Here is a 25,310-nt window from a genome sequence, read left to right as displayed (position 1 = left end):
TGACCCAACATTTATCCCTCAACCAAAATCACTTAAAAAAATATGCTGTGGTCATTATCACATTACTGCTTGTGGGAGCTTGTGCGCAAATTGGCTGCCACGTTTCCTAGAGTTCAACAGTGACACATTAAAAAGAGGGATGACACTGCTACCCAATACATTGGTACTGGTGAAGGTTTTGTCTTTCATCTAGTTGCAACAATGTCACAAGAAATTATATACAATAGAATGCAAGACAAGTCTACTCTGAGAACAAACAATGAAGTTCATGAGAATCATTTACGGTTGATTACCAGAATTCTGCAGATCCCCTGGGGTATTCCTCAGTGAGTCGAACAGAATCTTATTTTTAAAACAAAAGGGTGCTGTGCAATGTGATGCCCAATGTATTAAAGGGCATAATTTATTTTGATTGAATAAGTCAAACTGCGTTATTACATGGTTTACTGGGATTTTTACTGGTACTCTGGGGGTCAAATTCCACTAATGTCCATTTTGCCATAAAACAGTAAATTACTAGGCCTTGTAAACTATAGGTTCCTTTACTCAGTGTACACAAACATGTACGAGGCTGAAAGCAGCAGCACTGGGGTGGCAGGGCAGTGGAGGAAATGCGGGAAGATCATGGCAGAATGTGATGTGGCATTCTCCAGGGTTCTGTACTGGGGTTTCAGCTTTTCACCATATAGATCAATGACTTGGAAGAAGGACTGGGATTTGTATATCCAAGTTTGCCCCTCGGAGCCAATATCACGTGAACAATTTATAACACTGAAAATCATCTTTGGGCAACAATGGTTTCTGAAAGGTCAAAACAGGTCAACGGTCAGTTATACCAACCAGCAATGGGTCAGAGAGGGAGTCTGACAAATCAGGACTATGTCGCAATGTGCCGAGGACATGGCAGATTGGGCCAAGAATAAGATCGGTTGATATGGGCAGAGCTGGGCCATGATGAGAAAGATGTGAACAAAGCAAAGGCAGGATTTCTGGAGAGAAAGAACAGGAAATCTGCCATTTTTATGAGGGCCACAAATTAGAGGACTGGCAGAAACCTCAGAGCCAAAGTCGAGGCCCAAGCCCCTGAGAGAGATTAGTCCTCGAGCAAAATTTAAAGGCATATTGAGACATCTTTATGAATCAGGTGATTTTTTTTTCATAAACTGTTTTTACATGTTAGTTATATGATAAATTATATGTTTTAACTTGTGTAGAACTGGCTAAGGGAGGAAAGGGGAACAGAAGGCAAATAAAATCATCTTCAAAAAAGTTGTTTGAAAAATTGGTTCAACTCCTTTCATTTATTGGGAGATTTTCCTGACTGATCGGGGAGGATCGGACATTTTCATAACTCCTTAGTAATTTTTCCATTTGGAAGTTTTAGTTACCCATTTAAAAATTATAACACAAATTTGATTGGCATAATACAGATATTACTATTCAATTGTGATTGGTCCTTGATGTAAATGGTGGTGAACAATTAAACAACGGAAGGAGGAGGCTCCATGAACAACCCCATTCTCAATGACAGCGAAGCCCAGCATGCGTGCAAAAGACAAGGCTGAACCATTTGCAACCATCTTCAGCCAGAAGTGCAGAGTAGATGATCCTTCTCAGCCTCCTTCTGAGGTCCCCACTATTCACAGCAGCCAGTCTTCAGCCAATTCGATTCACTCCACTTACAGGTAGGTGGCGTTGGGTCCGGCAGGGGAGGGGGGGGGGGGAGAATGGGGAGCTGAGGTCCGGTGGGGGGGAGCAGAGGTCGGGTTGTGGGTGGGCGCGGGTCGGGGGGAAGTCGGTTCGGGTCCGGGGTGGGGGATGGGGGCGGTGTCGGGTCCGGTCCGGGGGTTGGCGGGTCCGGTCGGGGGTTGGTTCCGGTCCCGGGGGGAGGCGAGTGGAGTCAAGTCGGGTCGAGTCGGGTCGGATGGAAGCAGGAACTGGTTGTGGGAGGCAGCCTTATCCACGCAGCCCCAGTGAGGCCATTCGGCCAGGGCTAGGGGCTGCTTGCTTCGGGCCCCTCTGTGGAAATGTATTTTTTTATCTAAGCTGATACCACACGGTATTTGTGTGCCCTTTACAATATATATATAACAAAATGGAGTCCTGGTCCTTCCAGAATTTTCTGCATAAAAGCAGTCGCCTTGCATAAACAGCTAAACCTGGTTTGAGATGGCTGATGGCCATCAGACAGCTAGGAGACAAGTCATGCTGAGACAAGTACCCCCCCATGGTACTCTCCTATTGTCTATACAACACCAGTTCCATGCCACCCCACCCTTTTCGAAGTACTCAAACCACCAGCCATTATCTCTTGTAGAGACCTCATCCATTTGATGCAAAAAGATAACTGACTAGGAAACTGGACAATCCTGACACAATGCAAGACAGGTAATAGCTCATTACCACACTCTCATAGAGTAATGGCCGGCTGGCCAACTAATAACCCTGACAAAAGGAAATATCTGGAAACCATGTCAGGACAAGGATGTAGTAATTAACTCTTTATCTGTATTCACTGACTGTGAGACAGAGCCAATACACAGGGAGAGGCCATAACTTGGGTTTTACTGTATAAATATCTCGTGAAACTGTACCATTGCGGAGGTGTTCACTTAGCCCTTGACTGAGTGTGACCTGCCCCTTGCTTGCAAGTAAATTAAAGAAACTTCTGCCGGAGCTGAAAGTGTCGGAGTCATTTTTTTCGGAGGTCGAGATTTTGACACTTCCCACACAGTTTTGGGCGCCTGGAGCTACTGCACATGCGCGCCCACTGTTGTGCGCATGTGCAGAGGTCCCGACACTGTTTTCAGCGCAGGGACCTGGCTCCGCCCCCCACAGCTCGTGCTGCGCCGCGCCCAGCTCCAGAGGACCTGCAGGGAGGCGGAGAATAGGTAAGTTTTATTTAGGCGCACTTTGTGGCGCGAAAAACGGGCGTCCAGGTCGGGGCAGCGCCGTTCCAGGCGCGGCCCGAAACTTGGGCCTATATTGCTGTTCCTTCATCGTTGCTGGGTCAAAATCCTGAAACTCCCTCTCGAACATCACTGTGGGAGTTCCTTCATCACAAGGACTGCAATGGTTCCAGAAGGCGGCTCATCATCACCTTCTGAAGGACAATTAGAGATGGGCAATAAATGCTGGCCTTGCTGGCGAAGCACACACAAATTTAAAAAAATGCTGGCATGAACCTTGCAAGTCAAGTTTTATAGCAGACGTGTTACATAATGTGACAGGCAGCAAGTGTATGTATACATAACATTTTTACAAATATAAATGTTCTGTCATTGTTTATGGCGAATTGGAGGAGATGCTGTTTTGAGTTAAATAACATACAATATATTATAATCACTGATATTATTGAGTGTATATACAAATGTAAGTGATATTTTCAGGCTTGAATTTAGCTCTCACCTTTTAAAAAAATAAATAAAATGAAGCACAAGATAAAGAGGAAGATGGTTGGAAAGGCGATTCAGAGTCTAGGTACATAAGAACATAAGGAATAGGAGCAGGAGTAGGCCATTTGGCCCCTCGAGCCTGCTCCGCCATTTAATAAGATCATGGCTGATCTGATCATGGACTCAGCTCTACTTCCTTGCCCGCTTCCCAAAACCCTTTATTCCCTTATCACTCAAAATCTGCCTATCTCAGCCTTAAATATATTTAATGGCCCAGTCTCCACAGCTCTCTGGGGCAGAGAATCCCTCAGAAGAAATTCCTCCTCATCTCAATTTTAAATGGGCGGCCCGTTATTCTGAGACTATGCCCCCTAGTTTTAGTTTCCCATACGAGTGGAAATATCTTCTCTGCATCCACCTTGTCGAGCCCCCTCATTATCTTATATGTTTCGATTAGATCACCTCTCATTCTACTGAACTTCAATGAGTATAGGCCCATCCTATCTTCATAAGTCAACCCTCTCATCTCTGGAATCAACCTAGTGAACCTTCTCTGAACAGCCTCCAATGCAAGTATATCCTTCCTTAAATACGGAGACCAAAACTGAACGCAGTACTCTAGGTGTGGCCTCACCAATACCCTGTACAGTTGTAGCAGGACTTCTCTGCTTTTATACTCCAACCCACTTGCAATGATACCATTTGCCTTCCTGATTATTTGTTGTACCTGCATACTAATTTTTGTGTTTCATGCACAAGGACCCCCAGGTCTCTCTGTATTGCAGCACTTTGCAATTTTTCTCCATTTAAATTGTAATTTGCTTTTCTATTTTTTCTGCTAAAGTGGATAACCTCAAATTTTCCCACATTATACTCCATCTGTCAAATTTTTGCCAACTCACTTAGCCTGTCTATATCCCTTTGCAGCTTTTTTATGTCCTCCTCACAATTTGCTTTCCCACCCATCTTTGTATCATCAGCAAACTTGGCTACATTACACTCGGTCCCTTCATCCAAGTCATTAATATATAGATTGTAAATAGTTGAGGCCCCAGCACTGATCCCTGCGTGCCCCACTAGTTACTTGAATATATTCAAGAGGGAGTTGGATGTGGCCTTTGTGGCTGAAGGGGTCAAGGGGTATGGAGAGAAAGCGGGAAAGGGGTACTGAGGTGAACGATCAGCCATGATCTTATTGAATGTGGTGCAGGCTCGAAGGGTCGAATGGCCTACTCCTGCACCTATTTTTCTATGTTTCTACTGTTTGCTAGCTGGAAAATTATCCATTTATCCCGACTCTCTGTTTTCTATTAGTTAGCCAATCCCCTATCATGTTAATATATTACCCCCAACCCCGTGAACTTTTATCTTGTGCAGTAACCTCTTAAGTGACATCTTATCGAATGCCTTCTGGAAATCTAAATACACCATATCCACTGGTTCCCCCTTATCCAACCTGCTCGTTACATCCTCAAAGAACTCCAGCAAATTTGTCAAACATGATTTCCCTTTCATAAAACATGCTGACTCTGCTCGATTGAATTATGCTTTTCCAAATGTCCTGCTACTGCTTCCTTAATAATGGACTCCAGCATTTCCTCAACAGATGTTAGGCTTATTGGTCTATAGTTTCCTGCTTTCTGTCTGCCTCTTTTTTTAAAAATAGGGGCATTACATTTGCGGTTTTCCAATCCGCTGGGTACCTCCCCAGAATCCAGGGAATTTTGGTAGGTTACAACCAATGCATCCACTTCCTTAAAGACCCTAGGACACAAGCCATCAGGTCCAGGGGACTTGTCCACCTGTCCCATTATTTTACCGCGTACTACTTCTTTAGTGATAGTGATTGTATTAAGTTCCTCCCTCCTTACAGCCTCTAGGTTATCCACTATTGAAATGTTTTTAGTGACTTCTACCATGAAGACGACCAATACAAAATATTTGTTCAAAGTCTCGGCCCTTTCCCTGTTTCCCATTATTCATTCCCCAGTCTCATCCTCTAAAGGTACCAACATTTACTTTAGCCACTCTTTTCCTTTTTATGTATCTGTAGAAACTCTTACTATCTATTTTTATATTTCGTGCTGGTTTACTTTCATAATCTATCTTGCGTCTCTATCTTTTTTTTTTAGTTGTTCTTTGCTGGCTTTTAAAAGTTTCTCAATCCTCTGGCCTCTCACTAGTCTTGGCCACTCTGTATGCCCTTGTTTTCAATTTGATACCATCCCTTATTTCCTTAGTTAGCCACGGATGGTTATCCCTTCTCTCACAGTCTTTCCTTCTCATTGGAATATATTTTTGTTGAGAGTTATGAAATATCTCCTTAAATGTTTGCCACTGCTCATCAACCATCCCACACTTTGGACCCAAATTTCCCCATGAGTGGCACCATTTTTTTTGGTGTAACTTGATTTTTCTGGTGTATCTTTTTAGTTGCAAATATGATCATTCAATTTGTGTCAGTGTAAGTGAATTAGTCAGTTTTTTTTTCGCAAAAGGTGGCGTTCCCAGCCACTTACACCATTTATGCCAATTTGGCCAGAAAAAAGTTGTACTGAACTAACATAGGGCAGCGTATGTGTCCACTTTTGTCCGCACAGAAAGACCTTACTTACAGTTAAGGAATCGACGCAAGTAACTACATTTAAAGCACCACCAAGCACCAAACAAAGCACAAAATGTAATAAGCAATTAATTAACAAATAAAATAGAAGGAACCCTGCCCCTAAAGCACCAAAATCAATCAAGTAAATAATAAAAAATAGAAGTCCTACCTTAGGGAACGCAGTGGACGGCGATGAGGGAGCCCTTTCGGCCAGGGCTAGGGACGGCATGCTTCGGGCCCCTCCCACACAGCCTGCAGCACGCGTTTGCAGAAACGACTTGCCAGGAGCTACTGCACATGCGCGCAGACTCTAGCGCGCATGTGCAGAGGTCCCAGCATTGTTTTCAGCGCCGGGACCTGGCTCCACCCCCAATCCATTGGGCCACGATGCACCATGACCGAAGAGAGGCTGGGGAGCGACCAGAATACCAACGTCTTTTTTCGCCGTGCTTGGAGGCAAACAAAAATGGCGCACCTTGGGTGACGGCGCCAGAAAAACAGGTTAGGGAAATTCTAGCCCTTTAATCTATTTTCCCATTCCACTTTAGCCAACTCTGCCTTCATACCTTTGTAGTCTCCTTTATTTAAGTTTCGGACACTGGTTTAAGATCCAACTTTCTCACCCTCCAACTGAATTTGAAATTCAACCATGCTTTGATCACTCATTCATAGAGGATCCTTTACTAGGAGATCGTTTATTAATCCTGTCTCATTACACAGTACCAGATCCAAGATAGCCTGCTCCCTGTTTGGTTCCGCAACATACTGTTCAAGGAAACTATCCCTGATGCACTCTACGAACTGTTCCTCAATGCTACCCTGACCAATTTGCTTTATCCATTCAATATGAAGGTTAAAATCACCCATGATTATTGCCATTCCTTTTTTACAAGCCTCCATTATTTCTTGATTTATACTCCGTCCAACAGTGTAACTCCTGTTAGGGGGCCTATAGACTACCCCCACCAGCGACTTTTTCCCCTTATTATTCTTTATCTTCACCAAACTGATTCAACATCTTGATCTTGTGAGCCAGTATCATTTCTCACTAACACACTGATCTTACCCTTTATTAACAGAGCTACCCTACCTCCTTTTCCTTTGTGTCTGTTCTTCAAAATTGTCAAATACCCCTGAATATTTAGTTCCCAGCTTTGTTCACCTTGCAACCACATCTCTGTAATGGCTATCAGATAATATCCATTTGTAACTATTTGTGCTGTCAACTCATCTATTCTGTTACAAATGCTGCGTGCATTTAGATAAAGAGTTTCTAATTTTTTTTAAACCACTTTATTCCTGCTTTGACCCCACTTTCTGATACACTTTTAGGTTTGATCGATGGAAGGTAAAAACTTGGATGGTGTCACGTAGGTTAGTGGTGTTGAGGTCTTGGTCATCTAATCTTGAGGTGGAGGGAATTTTGAAATGACCAAGCTTCATCCTCTTGGTTAATAATGTAGTGGAAGTCATCAGAATAGATTAATTTCCAGGTCAACACATACACAACTCTTGCTGCTAATGTCTAGGCACATTCTTGAGGCAGAATAGAAAGAACCTGACTCAACTTCTGACCCACACTGCACCTGAGCTATGAGTGCTCAATTAAAAAACTGGGCCCCAAAACTGAAAATGTGCACCCTTTTCCCTAATGCACCTCGCTTGATAAACAAACCTCAACAAAGTGGGACAACTTATAGGGGCCAAGTTTCGGCCTGAGTTGCTCCTGTTTTTTTGGAGCAACTGGTTTAGATTGGAGTATCTTAGAAATTGCAATTCTCAGCATTTAGTTTGCTCCAGTTCTCGTCAGTTAGAACAGTTTCAGTTTGGAACAGATTTTTTTTTTTTTAAAAAGGGGGCATGTCCGGCCACTTATGCCCGTTTTGAAAGTTTAGGCAGTGAAAACTTACTCCAAACTAACTTAGAATGGAGTAAGTGTAGATTTTAGTACGCTCAGAAAAACCTTGTTGACACTTAGAAAATCAGACGTAGGTTATAAATCAGGCGTAGGGAATAGGAGGGGGGGGGGGGAGGTTTAAAGGGAAGTTTACAAACATTAAACACTTCAGTTTTACAAAAAGAGCCATCATCAATAATAAATGACAAATACATCAATAAATCAATCAAAAAAAAAAAATAATAATTTAAAAAATAAATAAAACATTTTCTACTTACTGACTGCAGTAACGGGAGTCCTCCAACAGCGTGCTGGGACTTCCCCCGCCACCCCCGTGTGTCTCTGTCAGTGTCTCTCTCACTCTCTGTCTGTCAGTGTCTGTGTTTCTGACAGCGAGGGGTAGGGGGGGGTGGGGGACAGAAGGGAGGGCGGGGAGGGGAGAGAAGGGAGGGCGGGGGGGGGGGAGGGGAGAGGAGAGAAGGGAGGGCGGGGGGGGGAGGGGAGAGAAGGGAGGGGAGAGAGGGGAGGGAGGGGAAGGGAGGGCGGGGAGGGGAGAGAGGGAGGGCGGGAGGGGAGAGGAAGGAGGGAGGGGAGGGAGGGGAGGGGAGGAACAGGAGAGAAAGGAGGGAGGGAGGGGAGGGGAGAGAAAGGAGGGGAGGGGAGGGGAGGGGAGGGGAGAGAAGGGAGGGAGGGGAGAGAAGGGAGGGAGGGGAGAGAAGGGAGGGGAGGGGAGAGAAGGGAGGGAGGGGAGAGAAGGGAGGGAGGGGAGAGAAGGGAGGGAGGGGAGAGAAGGGAGGGAGGGGAGAGAAGGGAGGGAGGGGAGAGAAGGGAGGGAGGGGAGAGAAGGGAGGGAGGGGAGAGAAGGGAGGGAGGGGAGAGAAGGGAGGGAGGGGAGAGAAGGGAGGGAGGGGAGAGAAGGGAGGGAGGGGAGAGAAGGGAGGGAGGGGAGAGAAGGGAGGGAGGGGAGAGAAGGGAGGGAGGGGAGAGAAGGGAGGGAGGGGAGAGAAGGGAGGGAGGGGAGAGAAGGGAGGGAGGGGAGAGAAGGGAGGGAGGGGAGAGAAGGGAGGGAGGGGAGAGAAGGGAGGGAGGGGAGAGAAGGGAGGGAGGGGAGAGAAGGGAGGGAGGGGAGAGAAGGGAGGGAGGGGAGAGAAGGGAGGGAGGGGAGAGAAGGGAGGGAGGGGAGAGAAGGGAGGGAGGGGAGAGAAGGGAGGGAGGGGAGAGAAGGGAGGGAGGGGAGAGAAGGGAGGGAGGGGAGAGAAGGGAGGGAGGGGAGAGAAGGGAGGGAGGGGAGAGAAGGGAGGGAGGGGAGAGAAGGGAGGGAGGGGAGAGAAGGGAGGGAGGGAGAGAAGGGAGGGAGGGGAGAGAAGGGAGGGGAGAGAAGGGAGGGGAGAGAAGGGAGGGGAGAGAAGGGAGGGGAGAGAAGGGAGGGGAGAGAAGGGAGGGGAGGGGAGGGGAGAGAAGGGAGGGAGGGGAGGGGAGAGAAGGGAGGGAGGGGAGGGGAGAGAAGGGAGGGAGGGGAGGGGAGAGAAGGGAGGGAGGGGAGGGGAGAGAAGGGAGGGAAGGGGAGGGGAGAGAAGGGAGGGAGGGGAGGGGAGAGAAGGGAGGGAGGGGAGGGGAGGGGAGAGAAGGGAGGGGGGAGGGAGGGGAGAGAAGGGAGGGAGGGGAGAGAAGGGAGGGAGGGGAGAGAAGGGAGGGGAGAGAAGGGAGGGAGGGGAGAGAAGGGAGGGGAGAGAAGGGGAGAGAAGGGAGGGGAGAGAAGGGAGGGAGGGGAGGGGAGAGAAGGGAGGGAGGGGAGGGGAGAGAAGGGAGGGAGGGGAGGGGAGAGAAGGGAGGGAGGGGAGGGGAGAGAAGGGAGGGAGGGGAGGGGAGAGAAGGGAGGGAGGGGAGGGGAGAGAAGGGAGGGAGGGGAGGGGAGAGAAGGGAGGGAGGGGAGGGGAGAGAAGGGAGGGAGGGGAGGGGAGAGATGGGAGGGAGGGGAGGGGAGAGATGGGAGGGAGGGGAGGGGAGAGATGGGAGGGAGGGGAGGGGAGAGATGGGAGGAGGGGAGGGGAGAGATGGGAGGGAGGGGAGGGGAGAGATGGGAGGGAGGGGAGGGGAGAGATGGGAGGGAGGGGAGGGAGAGATGGGAGAGAGGGGAGAGGGAGAAGGGAGGGAGGGGAGAGAAGGGAGGGAGGGGAGAGAAGGGAAGGGGGAGGGGAGGGAGAGAAGGAAAGAGAAGGAGGGGAGGGGAGGGGAGAGAAGGAGGGGAGGGGAGGGGAGGGGAGGGGAGGGGAGAGAAGGAGGGGAGGGGAGGGGAGGGGAGGGGAGGGGAGGGGAGGGGAGGGGAGGGGGAGGGGAGGGGAGGGGAGGGGAGGGGAGGGGAGAGAAGGAGGGGAGGGGAGGGGACGGGAGAGAAGGAGGGGAGGGGAGGGGACGGGAGAGAAGGAGGGGAGGGGAGGGGACGGGAGAGAAGGAGGGGAGGGGAGGGGACGGGAGAGAAGGAGGGGAGGGGAGGGGACGGGAGAGAAGGAGGGGAGGGGAGAGGACGGGAGAGAAGGAGGGGAGGGGAGAGGAGGGGAGGAGGAGAGAAGAGATGGGAGGGAGAGAAGGGAGGGGGGTATAGAAGGGAGGGAGGGGAGGGGAGGTAGAGAGAGAGAGAGAGAGAGAGAGAGAGAGAAGAGAGAGAAAGAGAGAGAGAAAGAGAAGAAAGAAGAGAGAGAGAAAGAGAAAGAAGAGAGAGAGAGAGAGAGAGAGAGAGAGAGAGAGAGAGAGAGAGAGAAAGAGAGAGGGAGGGAGGCTGAAAGGGCCGGGCCCAGCACTTCGAGCTTAGACTTACCGGATTGACAGGTAGGTGGCGTCGGGTCCGGGGTCCGGGGGGGCGTCGGGAGCGCGGGTCGGTCGGTCGGGGTGGGGACGGGTGGGTTGGGTCGCGGGGCGGAGGTCGGTCGGGGGGGCGGGGGTCGGTCGGGGGAGGGGGGGGCGGGTAAGAGGTAGGTCGAGGGAGGGTGGGGGGTGGGGAGAGATTGGGAGCGGTGTTCGGTCGGGGTGGCGGAAAGAGAGAGGTCAGTCGGGGGAGGGGTGGGAGGAGAGGTCAGTCGGGGGAGTGGGGGGAAAGGTCGGGAATGTCGGTCGGGGGGGGGTCAGGTCGGGGGGGTGGTGGAGAGAGATCGGTCGGGGGAGGGGAAAGGTCAGGTCGGGGGATGAGGAGGGGGGGGAGAGGTCGGTCGAGGGGGGGGAGAGGTCGGTCGGGGGAGGGGGGGGAAGAGGTCGGTCGGGGGAGGGGGGGAGAGGTCGGTCGGGGGAGGGGGGGAGAGGTCGGTCGGGGGAGGGGGGGAGAGGTCGGTCGGGGGAGGGGGGGAGAGGTCGGTCGGGGGAGGGGGGGAGAGGTCGGTCGGGGGAGGGGGGGAGAGGTCGGTCGGGGGAGGGGGGAGAGGTCGGTCGGGGGAGGGGGGAGAGGTCGGTCGGGATGGGGGGAGAGGTCGGTCGGGGGAGGGGCGAAGAGGTCGGTCGGGGGAGGGGCGAGAGGTCGGTCGTGGGAGGGGGGAGAGGTCGGTCGGGGGAGGGGGGGAGAGGTCGGTCGGGGGAGGGGGGAGAGGTCGGTCGGGGGAGGGGGGAGAGGTCGGTCGGGGGAGGGGGGAGAGGTCGGTCGGGGGAGGGGGGAGAGGTCGGTCGGGGGAGGGGGGAGAGGTCGGCCGGGGGAGGGGGGAGAGGTCGGCCGGGGGAGGGGGGAAGAGGTCGGCCGGGGGAGGGGGGAGAGGTCGGCCGGGGGAGGGGGGAGAGGTCGGTCGGGGGAGGGGGGAAGAGGTCGGTCGGGGGAGGGGGGAGAGGTCGGTCGGGGGAGGGGGGAGAGGTCGGTCGGGGGAGGGGGGAGAGGTCGGTCGGGGGAGGGGGGAGAGGTCGGTCGGGGGAGGGGGGAGAGGTCGGTCGGGGGAGGGGGGAGAGGTCGGTCGGGGGAGGGGGGAGAGGTCGGTCGGGGGAGGGGGGAAGAGGTCGGTCGGGGGAGGGGGGGAGAGGTCGGTCGGGGGAGGGGGAGAGAGGTCGGTCGGGGGAGGGGGAGAGGTCGGTCGGGGGAGGGGGGAAGAGGTCGGTCGGGGGAGGGGGGGCGGGGTGGAAGGAGGGAGAGGTCGGTCGGGGGAGGCGGGGCGGGGTGGGAGGGAGGGAGAGGTTAGGTCGGGAGCGGAGCGCAGGTCGGTCAGAGGGGGGGCAGGGGAAGGTCGGGAGCGTCGGTCGGGGGGCGGGGGAGTTCAGGTCGGGAGCGGAGGTCGGTCGGGGGAGGTCAGTTGCGAGGGGGGAGGGGGTGGCGGTCATGAGCGGAGGTCAGTCGGGGGGAAGGTCGGGAGCGGAGGTCGGTCGGGGGGAGGGCAGGAGTGGGGAAAGCGGAGGCCAGGGCGGGGCGGCGGGGGGGGGAGCGGGAGTCAAGTCCAATCGGGTCTGGTCGGGAGGTAGCAGGAGCTGGGCATGGGAGGCAGCATTATGCACGCAGCCCCAGTGAGGCCATTCGGCCAGGGCTAGGGGCTGCGTGCTTCGGGCCCCTCCTACAGTTTTGGGCACCTGGAGCTACTGCACATGCGCGCCTGTGCAGAGGTCCCGGCACTGTTTTCAGCGCAGGGACCTGGCTCCGCCCCCCACAGCTTGTGCTGCGCCGCGCCCAGCTTCAGAGGGCCTGCAGGGAGCTGGAGAATAGGTGAGTTTTTTTTAGGCGCACTTTGTGGCGCGAAAAACGGGCGTCCAGGTCGGGGCTGCGCCGTTCTTGATTCCCTTAATATCCAAAAATCTATCGATCCTTGCCTTGAATGGAATGAGTAGAGAATTCCAAAAATTCACAACCCTTTGAGCAAGAAATTTCTCCTCATCTCAGTCCTAAATGGCCAACCCCTTATTCGGGGACTGTGACCCCTAGTTCTAGACTCCCCAGCTAGGGGAAATATCCTTACGGCGCCCCACTAGTTACAGCCTGCCAATCCGTTTAATCCTACTCTCTGTTTTCTGTCCGTTAGCCAATCCTCAATCCATGCTAATATATTACTCCCAATCCCAAGAGCCTGAATTCTGTGTAATAACCTCTTGTGTGGCACATTATCGAATACCTTTTGAAAATTGAAAGAAACTACATCTACTGGCTCCTCCTTATCTACCCTACTAGTTACAACCTCTAAGATTTGTAAAACACTCTTTCCTTTTCATAAATCCATACTGACTCTGCCCAAAGTGCCCTGTGACCATGTCCCGAATAGTAGATTCTACCATTTTCCATACTACTGATGTCAGGACTTACCCAGCGATTTATACTGGAATTTGGGTGAGGGCAAGTTCACGTTTGGCTGTTATATCAAATAGTTTTGTGACAGTCACCAGTAGGATTCACCATAAATAACGGTCACTTGGGTGAGCAACCTTACCCCATCAAAGCAACGAGGGGAAAAAAATAGCAAGAAGTTTATAAAACAATCTTCACTCATTGCTCCTGTGGAGGGTGGGGCAAACAGAAAGGCAGGCAAGGAAGAAACACAAACCCCAAACAGCCACTCTTTTATACAGAGCCAGTGCAAGTCACCCTACTCACAAATAATGCATTTTTTCTACAAATGAATTCCCAGAAAGATGCACAATATACAACTAAAAAAAAGGAGGGGCTGGGGGAGTTGAAGCCATCTTGTTTTTAAAAAGCAGCCATTTAAACTTGAGAGAAACAAGGATTCTAACGTGTTTATTTCACACAGGAGACAATGTTGTCCTCTTTAAGCCAAAAGAAATATGGTACTGTACTCCATTTCTGTCAAATAGCCTCCATTTTGAATGCAGCACATCAGTGGTTTGGACTGAATTGCTTGTCAGCTACTGTTTTTTCTGTCTGCTTGTTCCATAGCCTTCCCTGCAAGCCCTGCTATCAGTTTCTTCTTACTGAGCAAATTAACCAGAAACAAGCACATCTGATAAGCCAGAAGAAACTAATTTTATGTTTAGTTGCATTCCTTTACCTGTAGCTTCAAATGTTTGCATGAATTCCTACCACCACCTATCAGATCATATTCAAAATAAATGTTGCTCATTGGAATGTTAATTAAGATTTGGATTCTTGACAGATAAAAACATCTAATACGGTGATAAAGTTCCACTGAGTCACATATGTGGTGCTATCCTTCAGTGAAGCAAAACCACTGGTGGTTTTGTTAAAGGAAATACGGCAATCACATTTGAAAATCTCTTAATCAAACATGTTTTGCCTTCTAATTCATATATAAAATGTTCCATTTGTGCTAGTGTTAGAAAACATTAACAATGAGAAACTATTCAGAACAAAGTCTGAATGACCAATGTTCTTCCCAGACAGTTGGCAGCTGATACCGAGGGGAGGGGAGGTTGGAGATGGAGATGCCAACTGCAACACTTTGGGATTGGTCATGTTGGGTTATGAATTGAATTGTTAGCAGAATATCATGCAGCAAGCCAAAAGGCAACATGGCTGCCAAACAACGTAATCAATTAAGCAATTTGATTGGTAGGTATTGTGCAGGTTGCTACTTCCAAGTAGAAATACCCGCCACTGACAGTCTAATACCAGTTGGAGTTTTGAGAAAATCAGCGCGGTTAACAGAACCGCAGTTAGATTTTGGTTATTTAAGCCATTTGAAACAACACTACATGCACATTTAAAGAGAGACAGATGATTTATGGTAACTTGCTGGACTCTAAGCTAAATATACAAACAATGACATATTTCCCAGTAATGTGCTGGTTAATCGCTGTTGACACCACCACAAAGTAACACTGACTATCAGCACCCCAAAACAGCAATGGTCAAACCACCCTCAATTGATCTTTACACTAATAGACATAAATACCTTGGAGGATTATGGGGCTGATAGGACACTAGTAATACTATATGATCATCTGAATCAGACTACCCTCTAACTATTTCCAAGTACCCATCATTCTCTAATCTATATTTTTTCACTAATGTTGAAGTAAGCTAAAGATGTATTCTCTATAAATGTGCATAAATCACCATTTCAGAACATTCAATACATACAGTAAACCTATTAAAAATTAAAATACAGCCCTCATTCTACATCAGAAATGTTTTACCCATTTTAACTTTAGAAACACCATCTGTTATGTGCTCTTTATACAGCTACAAAGAGTGATTCACTGGAGTATGATAAAATGAGACAGACATGCAAAGAGTTGCACAGTTTGGTGTTGCCAAGATGACATACTGGGCAGGAGATTATGTCAAATCTGAAATGGCTAGAACATTTATTTGCAAGAGTCATTATTAGAAGGCCAGTCCTGTCTCCAAATATTATTCCCTGCAGAAAAGAAAGATTTAAAACGTAAAAGAGAACAATCAGCGTGGCATATCCCACAACAAGAAAATAAGATACGAATTTATGCCCTATGATTTTGCCACTTGGGCATTCCAAGTGAGAATGATGCTTCTCAAAGAAAAGTGGGAAAAACACAAACAAATGAGCTGTTAACACAGTAAAGGAGATCCAAGAATAAACTGCCTGCCCAGCCTTTTGGTTGAGAAATGGTGTATAGTTCTTGGGGGGGGGGGGGGGGGGGGGCGGGAGAGGGGGCAGGGGGGGACACACAAGGGAGGGTGAACTTAACAGGGAAGAAAAGTCATTAACAATTAGATGCAGCAATGAAGGAGTTGGAAAGAGGGAAGAGAAAGAAAAAGTAGGATGTTTCTAGATGAATGAATTAAGAGGGGCCAAATGGCCTTCACCTGTATGCGTCTTATGAAAATGAAGAGGACTTCTTTTTTTTAATAATCGAAAGTATTATTTTATATTTATAAATTCTTTGATATTTCAATTTAAAAGGTTAATTTTAGTTGCCAATATTGAGCCTTAATTTGGGTATCGTTCCTCGTTAGACCAGGGACACTGAGGTGGAAGTACATTTAAGCAGCTTTGTAGGGAGGAACCAAGGCCATAAATTCAAATCGGCCCGCGAGCCACGGAATCCAGGAAACCACACAAACAGCTGGTGATGGAGACTTCCCAGCCTGCAGTGTGGTTTTCCAAAATCTAGCAACTCAGCCATCTGAAGTTTCAGCCCCCAATGTTTTTTATGGAGCAATTCCAGGATTTACAGAGATACTCCCCAGCGGTGTAATCAAAGAAGAAATACCAGACTCAATGGTCTTCATGCGAGTAAAACAATAAAATTTGATGTGTATATTATTTTCTTCAATATTAAGGGTCAGTGCGGTACTCCCCAAACTTTCTTTCCCCTAAAAAGAAGCTACAGAAAAAACACCTACAAAACAGGGTGAAATGCAATGAATAAATACAAATACCATTTTGGGTTGCCCAGATTGGTCCAATGGCCAATAAGCTTATGGAAATAACAACATTTGTCTCTCCACAATGCACCATACTGTATTGTGAGACACGTCAGAGACTATGTGATGGAAGGGAGAATGTGCAATTGCACAGTTAATCATGCATGGATTTGACCATGCTGCCACTTCAATTACAAATGCTTAAATCAGAGCTATATGTCACTTTATTTTGTTGTCAACATTGTTCGCCCATTGATCAAGCACAGTGCAGCTATGGGGTAATCACAAGTGTTACTATCCAGATTTCCTGAAGAAAAATGTAGAAAGAAAACAGATTGCAATTAAAACATTTACAGTGTTTTAATAAGACAGTTTCATCAGTTGGAATAATTCACACTTTGCAGTGCAAGTCTGCAAACTGAACACTCAAAAGGGGCTAGAGATAACCCTCCTGAATAAGGGGCTCAAACAGCTGACTGAAGAGGCATAAAAACAAACAAAAGGCAAAGGTGCATGCCAAAATAATCCCAACTGATTGTCAAGGCAAGATTTACTGACAGCGAAGCCTTCTTTACAGCAGATACTTTCATCCATCTGGGCTTGATGTCTTGCCAGGTACCACAGGAGAAATGTCAGTATCCCAACCTATTATATGCCAATTCTATTTGTTGACACATTAGAAAGAATGCAGAAATGTCTCTTTTTACCTTTTTTTGTTTTGATGTCAGTGGGGTGTTTGCACCACTGCTTCACAAAGCATACACATTCTCCAAGTAAACTTGCTAATGTAGGTAAATAGGAGGACCCAGGAAAACACAGGTCAGCTTGGACATTGGCTTTGAATCCAGCAGGTTCGTACCGGGCTTACTGCTGGTTTCAGAAGACCAGCCCTTTGGTGATCGGCAGCACAAATTATCACTCGCACCAATATAAAGCAGCCTTAAACAAATCTAAGCCATACCTACCCCATCTCACATATCTGTCAATCTCTTCTCGCCCAAAAACACATCTTCATAGAATCATAGAATAGTACAGCACAGAAGTCCATTTGGTCCATCGAGTCTGCGCCAGCTCTTTCGAAGAGTAATCCAGTTAGTCCCACTTCCACGCTCTTTCCACATAGCCCTGCAATTTTTTCTCCTTCGAGTATTTATCCAATTCCCTTTTGAAGGCTCCTACTGACTCTGTATCCACCACCCCATCCAATTCCGAAACAAAGTTTTTCCTCATGTCGCCTCTGGTTCTTTTGCCAATCACCTTAAATCTGTGCCCTCTCATTATTGACCCTTCAGCCATTGGGAACAGTTTCTCTTTATTTACTCTATCTAAACCCTTCATGATTTTAAACACCTCTATCAAATCTTCACTCAGCCTTCTCTGCTCCAAGGAGAACAACCCCAGCTTCTCCAGTCTGTCCATGTTCCCTCATCCCTGGAACCATTCTAGTAAATCTCTTCTGTACACTCTCCAAAGCCTTCACGTCCTTCCTAAAATGTGGTGCCCAGAATTGGACACAATACTCTAGCTGAAGCCGAACTAGCATTTTATAGAGGTTTAGCATAACTTCCTGGCTTCTGTACTCTATGCCTCTATTTATAAAGTCCAGGATCCCCATATTCTTTGTTAACCTGTCCGGCCACATTCAAAGATTTGTGCAAAAGCACCCTATCGTGTCCTATACATTTCAAATGGTCTTCGTTGGCAATTGATTTCCACAAGTTTATTACCTTTTTCATAAAACATGTCTGTCCCACTTCCATTTTTATGCCTAACTTCCCACTCTTTTTTTTTTGGAGGGAAGGGGCGGGGGGGGGGTGGGGGGGGGTATTTCCTATGCTCGTTTTCTCCCTCATGAAAGAAAATACTCCTTGTCGGAGTATGATTCCATAGGCACTGCGCAGCCTTTGGGACCTCTCAAATGGCCATTCTTCATGCCTGGGCCTCAACTGAGAGTTGGAAGGCTATTCATCACAGGGGGCATCACAGCCAAGCCTAATCTGTCCTCATCTGACATGCATTCCCAGCAGAGGTCCCTGGATAGTGATCAGAAAAGGCCAGTCCCTCCTCAACATGGACCATTGAGGCCAATTGTATTGCCTCGAACCTTGTCCCAGTGAGATTTGCTAACAGGTAGGATTTGAATATGAAACCTTCTTTCTCCTTATGCCTCAGCATAACTTAGCAAGCCTAATTTTTAAAACTGCTGTCTCCAATTATTTGAAAGCCTCAGGGAACAGTTTGCCTGAATCACTTTTGCCAATCCCCTGCAAAGCTTCATTTAGCTCACCCAAAGGTTTCCTCATTTTTAAAGAAAACAATAAATTCCCTTAACCTTTCCATATAGCTGTCCTTTTCCTGGAATCAGCTCAATGCACAACCCTGCACCTCCTCAATGGCAATAATATCCAATCATTAATTCCAAGTATGCATTTATTTAAAAGCCAGACATTATATTCCAACCTACAATTCACTCCCAGGTATGCAATATTCTATATATAATCTGTTTGAAGCTGAAATTGTGCTGAACTATTTTTACATTCAAACCAGTCTCCATGAAGAGCATCCCATACCTCAAGGCTCCAATATGCTCAATAATTTGAGTTATGGCCACTTTTATTTTGATACACACCCAAAACTACTTTCTATTGAAGCAAAGTGATAGTATAACTGTACTGTTAATCTCTCAGGCTGTTCAACATATCTTGAATTTTTTTTAAGCACCTCCAACATAAAGAATGCCCCAAACTACTTTGCAGATAAAGAAAACATATACCAAGCTAGGAAAGAGAGGTTAGAAGGGACATCCAAAGAAAATAATTGAGGTTTTTAAGAAGAAGACAGAGGAGAAGAGGTTTAGGGAAGGAATTCCAGAGAGTTTGATTCAAGTGACTAAAGGCTCTGCTGTTGCTGCATAAACAAAAAACAACTTGCATTTGTATAGTACCTTTAGCATAGTAAAATGTCCCACGGCATTTTACAGGAGTGTAATTTAACAAAAATTGATACCGAACCCAAGCAGGAGACATTAGGCAGGCAAAGATGCAGATTTTAAGGAGTATCTTAAAGGAGGAGAGGTGGAGAGATTTGGGGAGAAAGTTTCAGAGCTTAGGGCCCAGAAAGCTGAATGGCACATCTGCCAATGTCTAAGTGATGGAAAGATTTGGAAAGGGCCAAAGTCAGAGAAATTGAGCGTTCTGGGGGAGGGGAGAGAAGATATGAGAGATGAGATAGTGCAAGAGGGGGTTGCAGAGATCATGTAGGATGAGCCCGTGGAGGGATTTAAAGAGGATTTTAAATGCAATACGTTCAGGGGACAGAAATTTAACACAGCAAGAATAAGGGTGATGGGTGTGCAGGACTGAGTTATCCCAGCTATTAATGGTTATCCATTACTTTGTATAGAAATAGCAGTAACTAGTTTTTAAAAAGTACAATTGTAGCTCCTCATTCTGGTTAATACCATGGGAATGAAAGATCAATCTAGATAAGATAATGTGGGACATAGTTATAGGTTCATTACATTCACATTGATCGATCAGTAACAGAGTTTGGAGTGAGGATGGTACCTGTCCCAACTACATCAGAGTGCGGCATATCCTTTCGGGATAGGCATGATCCCCAACTTTAATTGCTGCACGTGCCTTCAGCCACCATGGCCCGAAGATCTGGAATTCCTTCCCTAAACCGCTCACCCTCTCACTCCTTCCTTAAGACACTTCTTAAAATCTACCTCTTTGATCAAGCTTTTGGTCATCATAAAGCCCAACTCTTTGATCAAGCTTTTGGTCATCTGTCCGAATATCGCACGTGGCTAGGTGTCAAATTTTGTTTGATAACGTTCTTGTGAAACCCTTTGGGACGTTTTACTACTTTAAAGGCGCTATATAAATGCAAGAAGTCGTCGTTGTTGATTGCTCACAAATCACGCCGGTCTCAGACGCAGTACAGAGGGGCTGTGGGACCGAGAAGTTCAAAGGTGCGCCATCACAATTATTTATTTATTACCAACAGTAAATTAAATTGTGGCGCATGTACAGGAATTACGAGGCTCGATTTTCAAATGGTGATTACATCCGTCCTTGTGTGCATTTCACTGATACCGAGTGATCCCTCTAGCAAGCGAGTGCAACAGAACGATTTTGGTTTACTGGATAAAGTTTTACAGTTAAGCAATGGACCCAACAACACAGAACAAATCGAGCCACCGAAGATGGGATTATGTTTAAAACTGATAAACAGATAAAGGGGAGATTTCAACGACAGCTGAATTGCGGAAATAGCTACCTGCAGAAGTGTCGAGCAAATTCGAGAAACAAAATACTCATTTTACTGCAGAACTACAACCCGAGGAGTTAGATTGAACAGATCAACCTCTGAATGGAACAAACCGCTGTCAACCGGGAGCCAGGGCAACCGTAAGCGAACACCTGCTGGGATGGGAAGACGCAACCTTCTTCAATTCGCTGCACGAAACTTCGCATAATGCCCAATATAGCCGTGCATTGGTGTGTGCGAGACGAATTTTGAAGTAAATTCATCCAGGGGGCGGGGATTTTGGAGAGAAGGGAAGGGGGCGCGAAAAGAGTGTCAAGGAGTTAATAAAAACAAATCTGATGAATGAATCATTAAAATGAAAAATAATGCCTCTTTTTAAGAATGAACAAGGCGGTGTAACAAATTGTATCCACTGCAACTCTCTGTTTGCAACAATGTATCCGCAGGAGCAGGAGACACAACAAAGGGCGGCCGCGAAGTGACAGCTTCACAACAAGCCAAGGGGAGCAGCATCAGGCGCCAGCAACCCCGACCCCAACAACTGAACAGACCCATCTCCCCCTCAGAAAAAAACACTGCCTGAAGAAAGAGATTCAAATCAAATAAGACGCTAGTTTAAAGCAAAAATCACAAATCCCCTGTTACTCACAGGCCGCCGCTCTGTTTCCGTCGCCTCCATTGCGTTTCGGTGCAGTGAATGACCAAGGAATTCGCGCTCGATGTCTCCGCCGGCTGCCGCCTTCCCAGCTCGGTCAACATGGACACTTCCCCTCCCCCTCCCCTCCCCAGCAGGCTCGCCGAAAGAGAGAGAGAGAGAGGGGGGGAGAGGAGGAATTCACGGACTAAACACTGCTTTTAGAACCGCCACATGAACCCTATGTACAAAGCACCTTGTCGCCTGTGCTAGAATTAGTCATTATCATCCAATGCAAGTACAGCAACGCTCGATTTTATTTATGCACCGGTTGAATTTGCAAGAAAGCACCTCATCAGATGGTTTCTTCCAGAGCCGCAGGAAGCGCTGGGATTTGTAGTTTAATCGGGGAAGTTTCCATCTCAGATGTTTGAAGAATCAGTGGGGTGCACAGCAACGAAATGGTTTTCGGAGTTTGCAATTCCAAGTGGATTCACATAGAAATGCATCAATGTTTTTAATGTGTTTCATGAACGCGAATGAGCCTCGGAAGTTTTTTTCCCCAGAACTATATATAGGTTTTTGTAATAATGGATTGAATTCAAAATAAAATCAAATTTGGAAGGGTATTGGAGGACTAGGTACTGCAGTGAGATAGCAGCACACTATCCCTTCATCGCTTGGTTCTGGGTCTGAACTCCACCCAGATAACATTTGTTTAATCTTTCTGATAATGTAAGGATCTCACAAGCCAAAGTCTCAACAGGAGACCTAGTTAGTTATGAGTGCATCATACAAAACTGTCTTATAATTATCATGCAAGTATTATTCTCAGTCAGAAAGGGAAAAACGGCTGCTGTGGAAAATGTAAATATCACGCAGTAGGGGTTGCTTTCTCAGAGCGGAGTTAAACAATTTTGGGGTAGTCATGTTTCAGGATTTTTTAAAACCATTTTTTCACAGCAAGGATTTGAAAAAACATTACTGTTAATGTTGGATTTTTAAACAAAACGTTAAAACACAAGTTAAAACGCACTTAGACGAAAGGTGGTTAATATGCTAAATGAAAGTATTTCCCCCCAGAGATAAAACAATAAGCAATACAATTCATTAGGTTGTCTGGGTAATTAGAAAAAAAAACTCACACCCATTGTGTTGGCAGGTTATTTGATTCCTGTCTGTGAAAGGGAGATAAAGAAAGGCTGGGACACAGCCTGGCAGGGAGGCTTATTATGAAACAAGAAGGCTGCAACAGTTGTCAGATTTATTAAAGGGGAAGATGTGAGTGTTTTTGCTGAGGTGAAGAGGTTAAAATGATGAATGATAGTTAGAAGCCACCTCATTTAATTCAGGTAAGATGACCCACTGATATGAGCTAGCATAATCTATTCCTATATTGTGTTATTACGCAAAGATAAATTCTATAGATTGAATTAAGTGAGTCCAATCATAACAGCTATTCTGGATGTTAACCTTACTATGAAATAAAGCAGCTCAATGATTCATATCTAGCCTCGTCTCACTGAATGCTTGCTCAGTCTGCTTTAAGAGAAATTGAAAAGGTGCGTGCACAAAGGCAAAAATATCCATTTCAGGTCACAAGGGAATACTGGTCTTGCAGTCCTAAGACTGTGGGAGAAGGTATGATTGTCAGACCACTTAGGAAAGCAACCCAAGAAGGTATCTCCAGCAGATCCAAATTTGTAATAGGGAGTTTTACTCTGCCATCCAATCTGTGCTATTGCCAACCTGAGAGTACACTGGGAAGATTTTACTGCATTTCCAAAATAGGTCTTTAATTTATAATGCATAACGTTTGACTTTAAAACCAATAGAAGCCAGTGAAGAAAACAAAAAGATTATAATGTAATAAAATAAGGGGTTTATATATAATTACAAAATAGAAAACAAGAACCTGAATTGTGCCAATATTACTGTGCCACCAGTACCAACTCATACAGCTGAGACATGAGATGAATGATTCTTATAAGTAATGTGACATATCATCAGCTACTCCTAAGAAATAGCTACTATTACTCACAATTTTGAAAATTATGAACATTTGAAGGATCAAGCCGTTCTTTTCTCTCACCCCCATCTGTTCCATACTTCGAAGTTACCTTCTTCCCATCTAATAAGATCCTTAATCCTGGCCCTGTGTTTACAAGATATCATCCCCCTCCCCCTTCATGCCATGTATTCTAAATGATAAATACAACTCAATCATTCCACAATGTATTAGTAGCTTCAATCATTTCAAAATGTTGTGGATCTCTTTTGTATTCCACTGTAACATGTTCAATTCTGTTAGTATTCTAAGTAACCTTCCATCAATGCCTTTTCAATACGACACGTTCAGTTGCTGTCACAGGTCCAGGAATTCTGCTGCTATCTTCTGTTGTAAAGTATTGCTCAGAAAGTTATATTGATGCAGCCACATTATTTTACCTCTTTCATCTTCAGTGTCATGTTTGATCTTTAAACCTTCTATGGACATAAAATATACACAAGTATTTTATGATGCTGTTATATTTTATTGCTTTAGATGTTGGCTTGAAATTAGTACCTGATTTGAAACTGTTGATGGTGAGCTAAAGCCCAAATCTGTATCAATCGATGGTCAAGTGATATGAGGCAAAGCTTTGCACCTGTGTGCTTACATACATACCCAGAGTTATGCTCAGTGACATCCAAATGTTGTTTAGATTTAATATTAGTGAAGAGCTGGACTATTTTGGAGCTCTTGCACAATATATAGGTTCAAGTAATATTTGAAACATAGAAACATAGAAAACAGGTGCAGGAGTAGGCCATTCAGCCCTTCGAGCCTTCACCACCATTCAATAAGATCATGGCTGATCATTCACCTCAGTAACCCTTTCCTGCTTTCTCTCCATACCCCTTGATCCCTTCAGCCATAAGGGCCATATCTAAATCTCTCTTGGATATATCCACTGAACTGGCAACAACAACTCTCTGCGGTAGGGAATTCCACAGGTTAACAACTCTCTGAGTGAAGAAGTTTCTCCTCATCTCAGTCCTAAATGGCTTACCCCTTATCCTTAGATTATGTCCGCTGGTTCTGGACTTCCCCAACATCGGGAACATTCTTCCTGCATCTAACCTGTCCAGTCCCGTCAGAATTTTATATTTTTCGATGAGATCCCCTCTCATCCTTCTAAACTCCAGTGAATACAGGCCCAGTCAATCCAGTCTCTCATCATATGTCAGTCCTGCCATCCCGGGAATCAGTTTGGTGAACCTTCGCTGCACTCCCTCAAAAGCAAGAACGTCCTTCCTCAGATTAGGAGATCAAAACTTAACACAATATTCCAGGTGAGGCATCACCAAGGCCCTGTACAACTGCAGTAAGACCTCCCTGCTCCTATACTCAAATCCCCTAGCTATGAAGGCCAACATACCATTTGCCTTCTTCACCGCCTGCTTTACCTGCATGCCAATTTTCAATGATTGATGTACCATGACACCCAGGTCTCATTGCATCTCCCCTTTTCCTAATCTGCTGCCATTTAGATAATATTCTGCTTTTATATTTTTGCCACCAAAGTGGATAACCTCACATTTATTCACATTATACTGCATCTGCCATGTGTTTGCCCACTCACCTAACCTGTCCAATTCACCCTGCAGCCTCTTAGCGTCCTCCTCACAGCTCACACCGCCACCCAGCTTAGTGTCTTCTGCAAACTTGGAGATATTATACTCAACTCCTTCATTGAAATCATTAATGTATATTGTAAATAACTGGGGTCTCAGCACTGAGCCCTGCGCACCCCACTAGTCACTGCCTGCCATTCTGAAAAGGACCTGTTTATCCCGACTCTCTGCTTCCTGTCTGCCAACCAGTTCTCTATCCATGTCAGTACATTACCCCCAATACCATGTGCTTTAATTTTGCAGCCCAATCTCTTGTGTGCATCCTTGTCAAAAACCTTTTGAAAGTCCAAATACAACACATCCACTTGTTCTCCCTTGTCCACTCTATCAGTTACATCCTCAAAAAATTCTAGAAGATTTGTCAAGCATGATTTCCCTTTCATAAATCCATGCTGACTTGGACCGATCCTGTCACTGCTTTCCAAATGCGCTGCTATTTCATCTTTAATAATTGATTCCAACATTTTCCCCACTACTGATGTCAGGCTAACCAGTCTATAATTACCCGTTTTCTCTCTCCCTCCTTTTTTTTAAAGTGATGTTACATTAGC

General features: G+C 46.7%; 1 protein-coding gene across 1 annotated transcript in view; it reads right to left on the bottom strand.

Moving 5' to 3' along the window:
• The window catches only part of LOC139262883 (septin-8-A-like), a 79,557-nt gene extending 58,363 nt beyond the window's left edge, over nucleotides 1-21,194 (bottom strand). The window contains exon 1 of the mRNA XM_070878123.1: nucleotides 21,097-21,194. Within this exon, the coding sequence (XP_070734224.1) occupies nucleotides 21,097-21,126 (30 nt within the window). The 5' untranslated portion in view covers nucleotides 21,127-21,194. The remainder of the gene's footprint in view (nucleotides 1-21,096) is intronic.
• Nucleotides 21,195-25,310: the final 4,116 nt, after the last annotated feature.

This window comes from Pristiophorus japonicus, chromosome 4 (genome assembly GCF_044704955.1).
Source record: "Pristiophorus japonicus isolate sPriJap1 chromosome 4, sPriJap1.hap1, whole genome shotgun sequence".
In the NCBI taxonomy this organism is placed as follows: Eukaryota; Metazoa; Chordata; class Chondrichthyes; family Pristiophoridae; genus Pristiophorus; species Pristiophorus japonicus.
The sequence above is the reverse complement of the archived record's forward strand: the minus strand, read 5'-3'. Positions and strand labels throughout refer to the sequence as shown.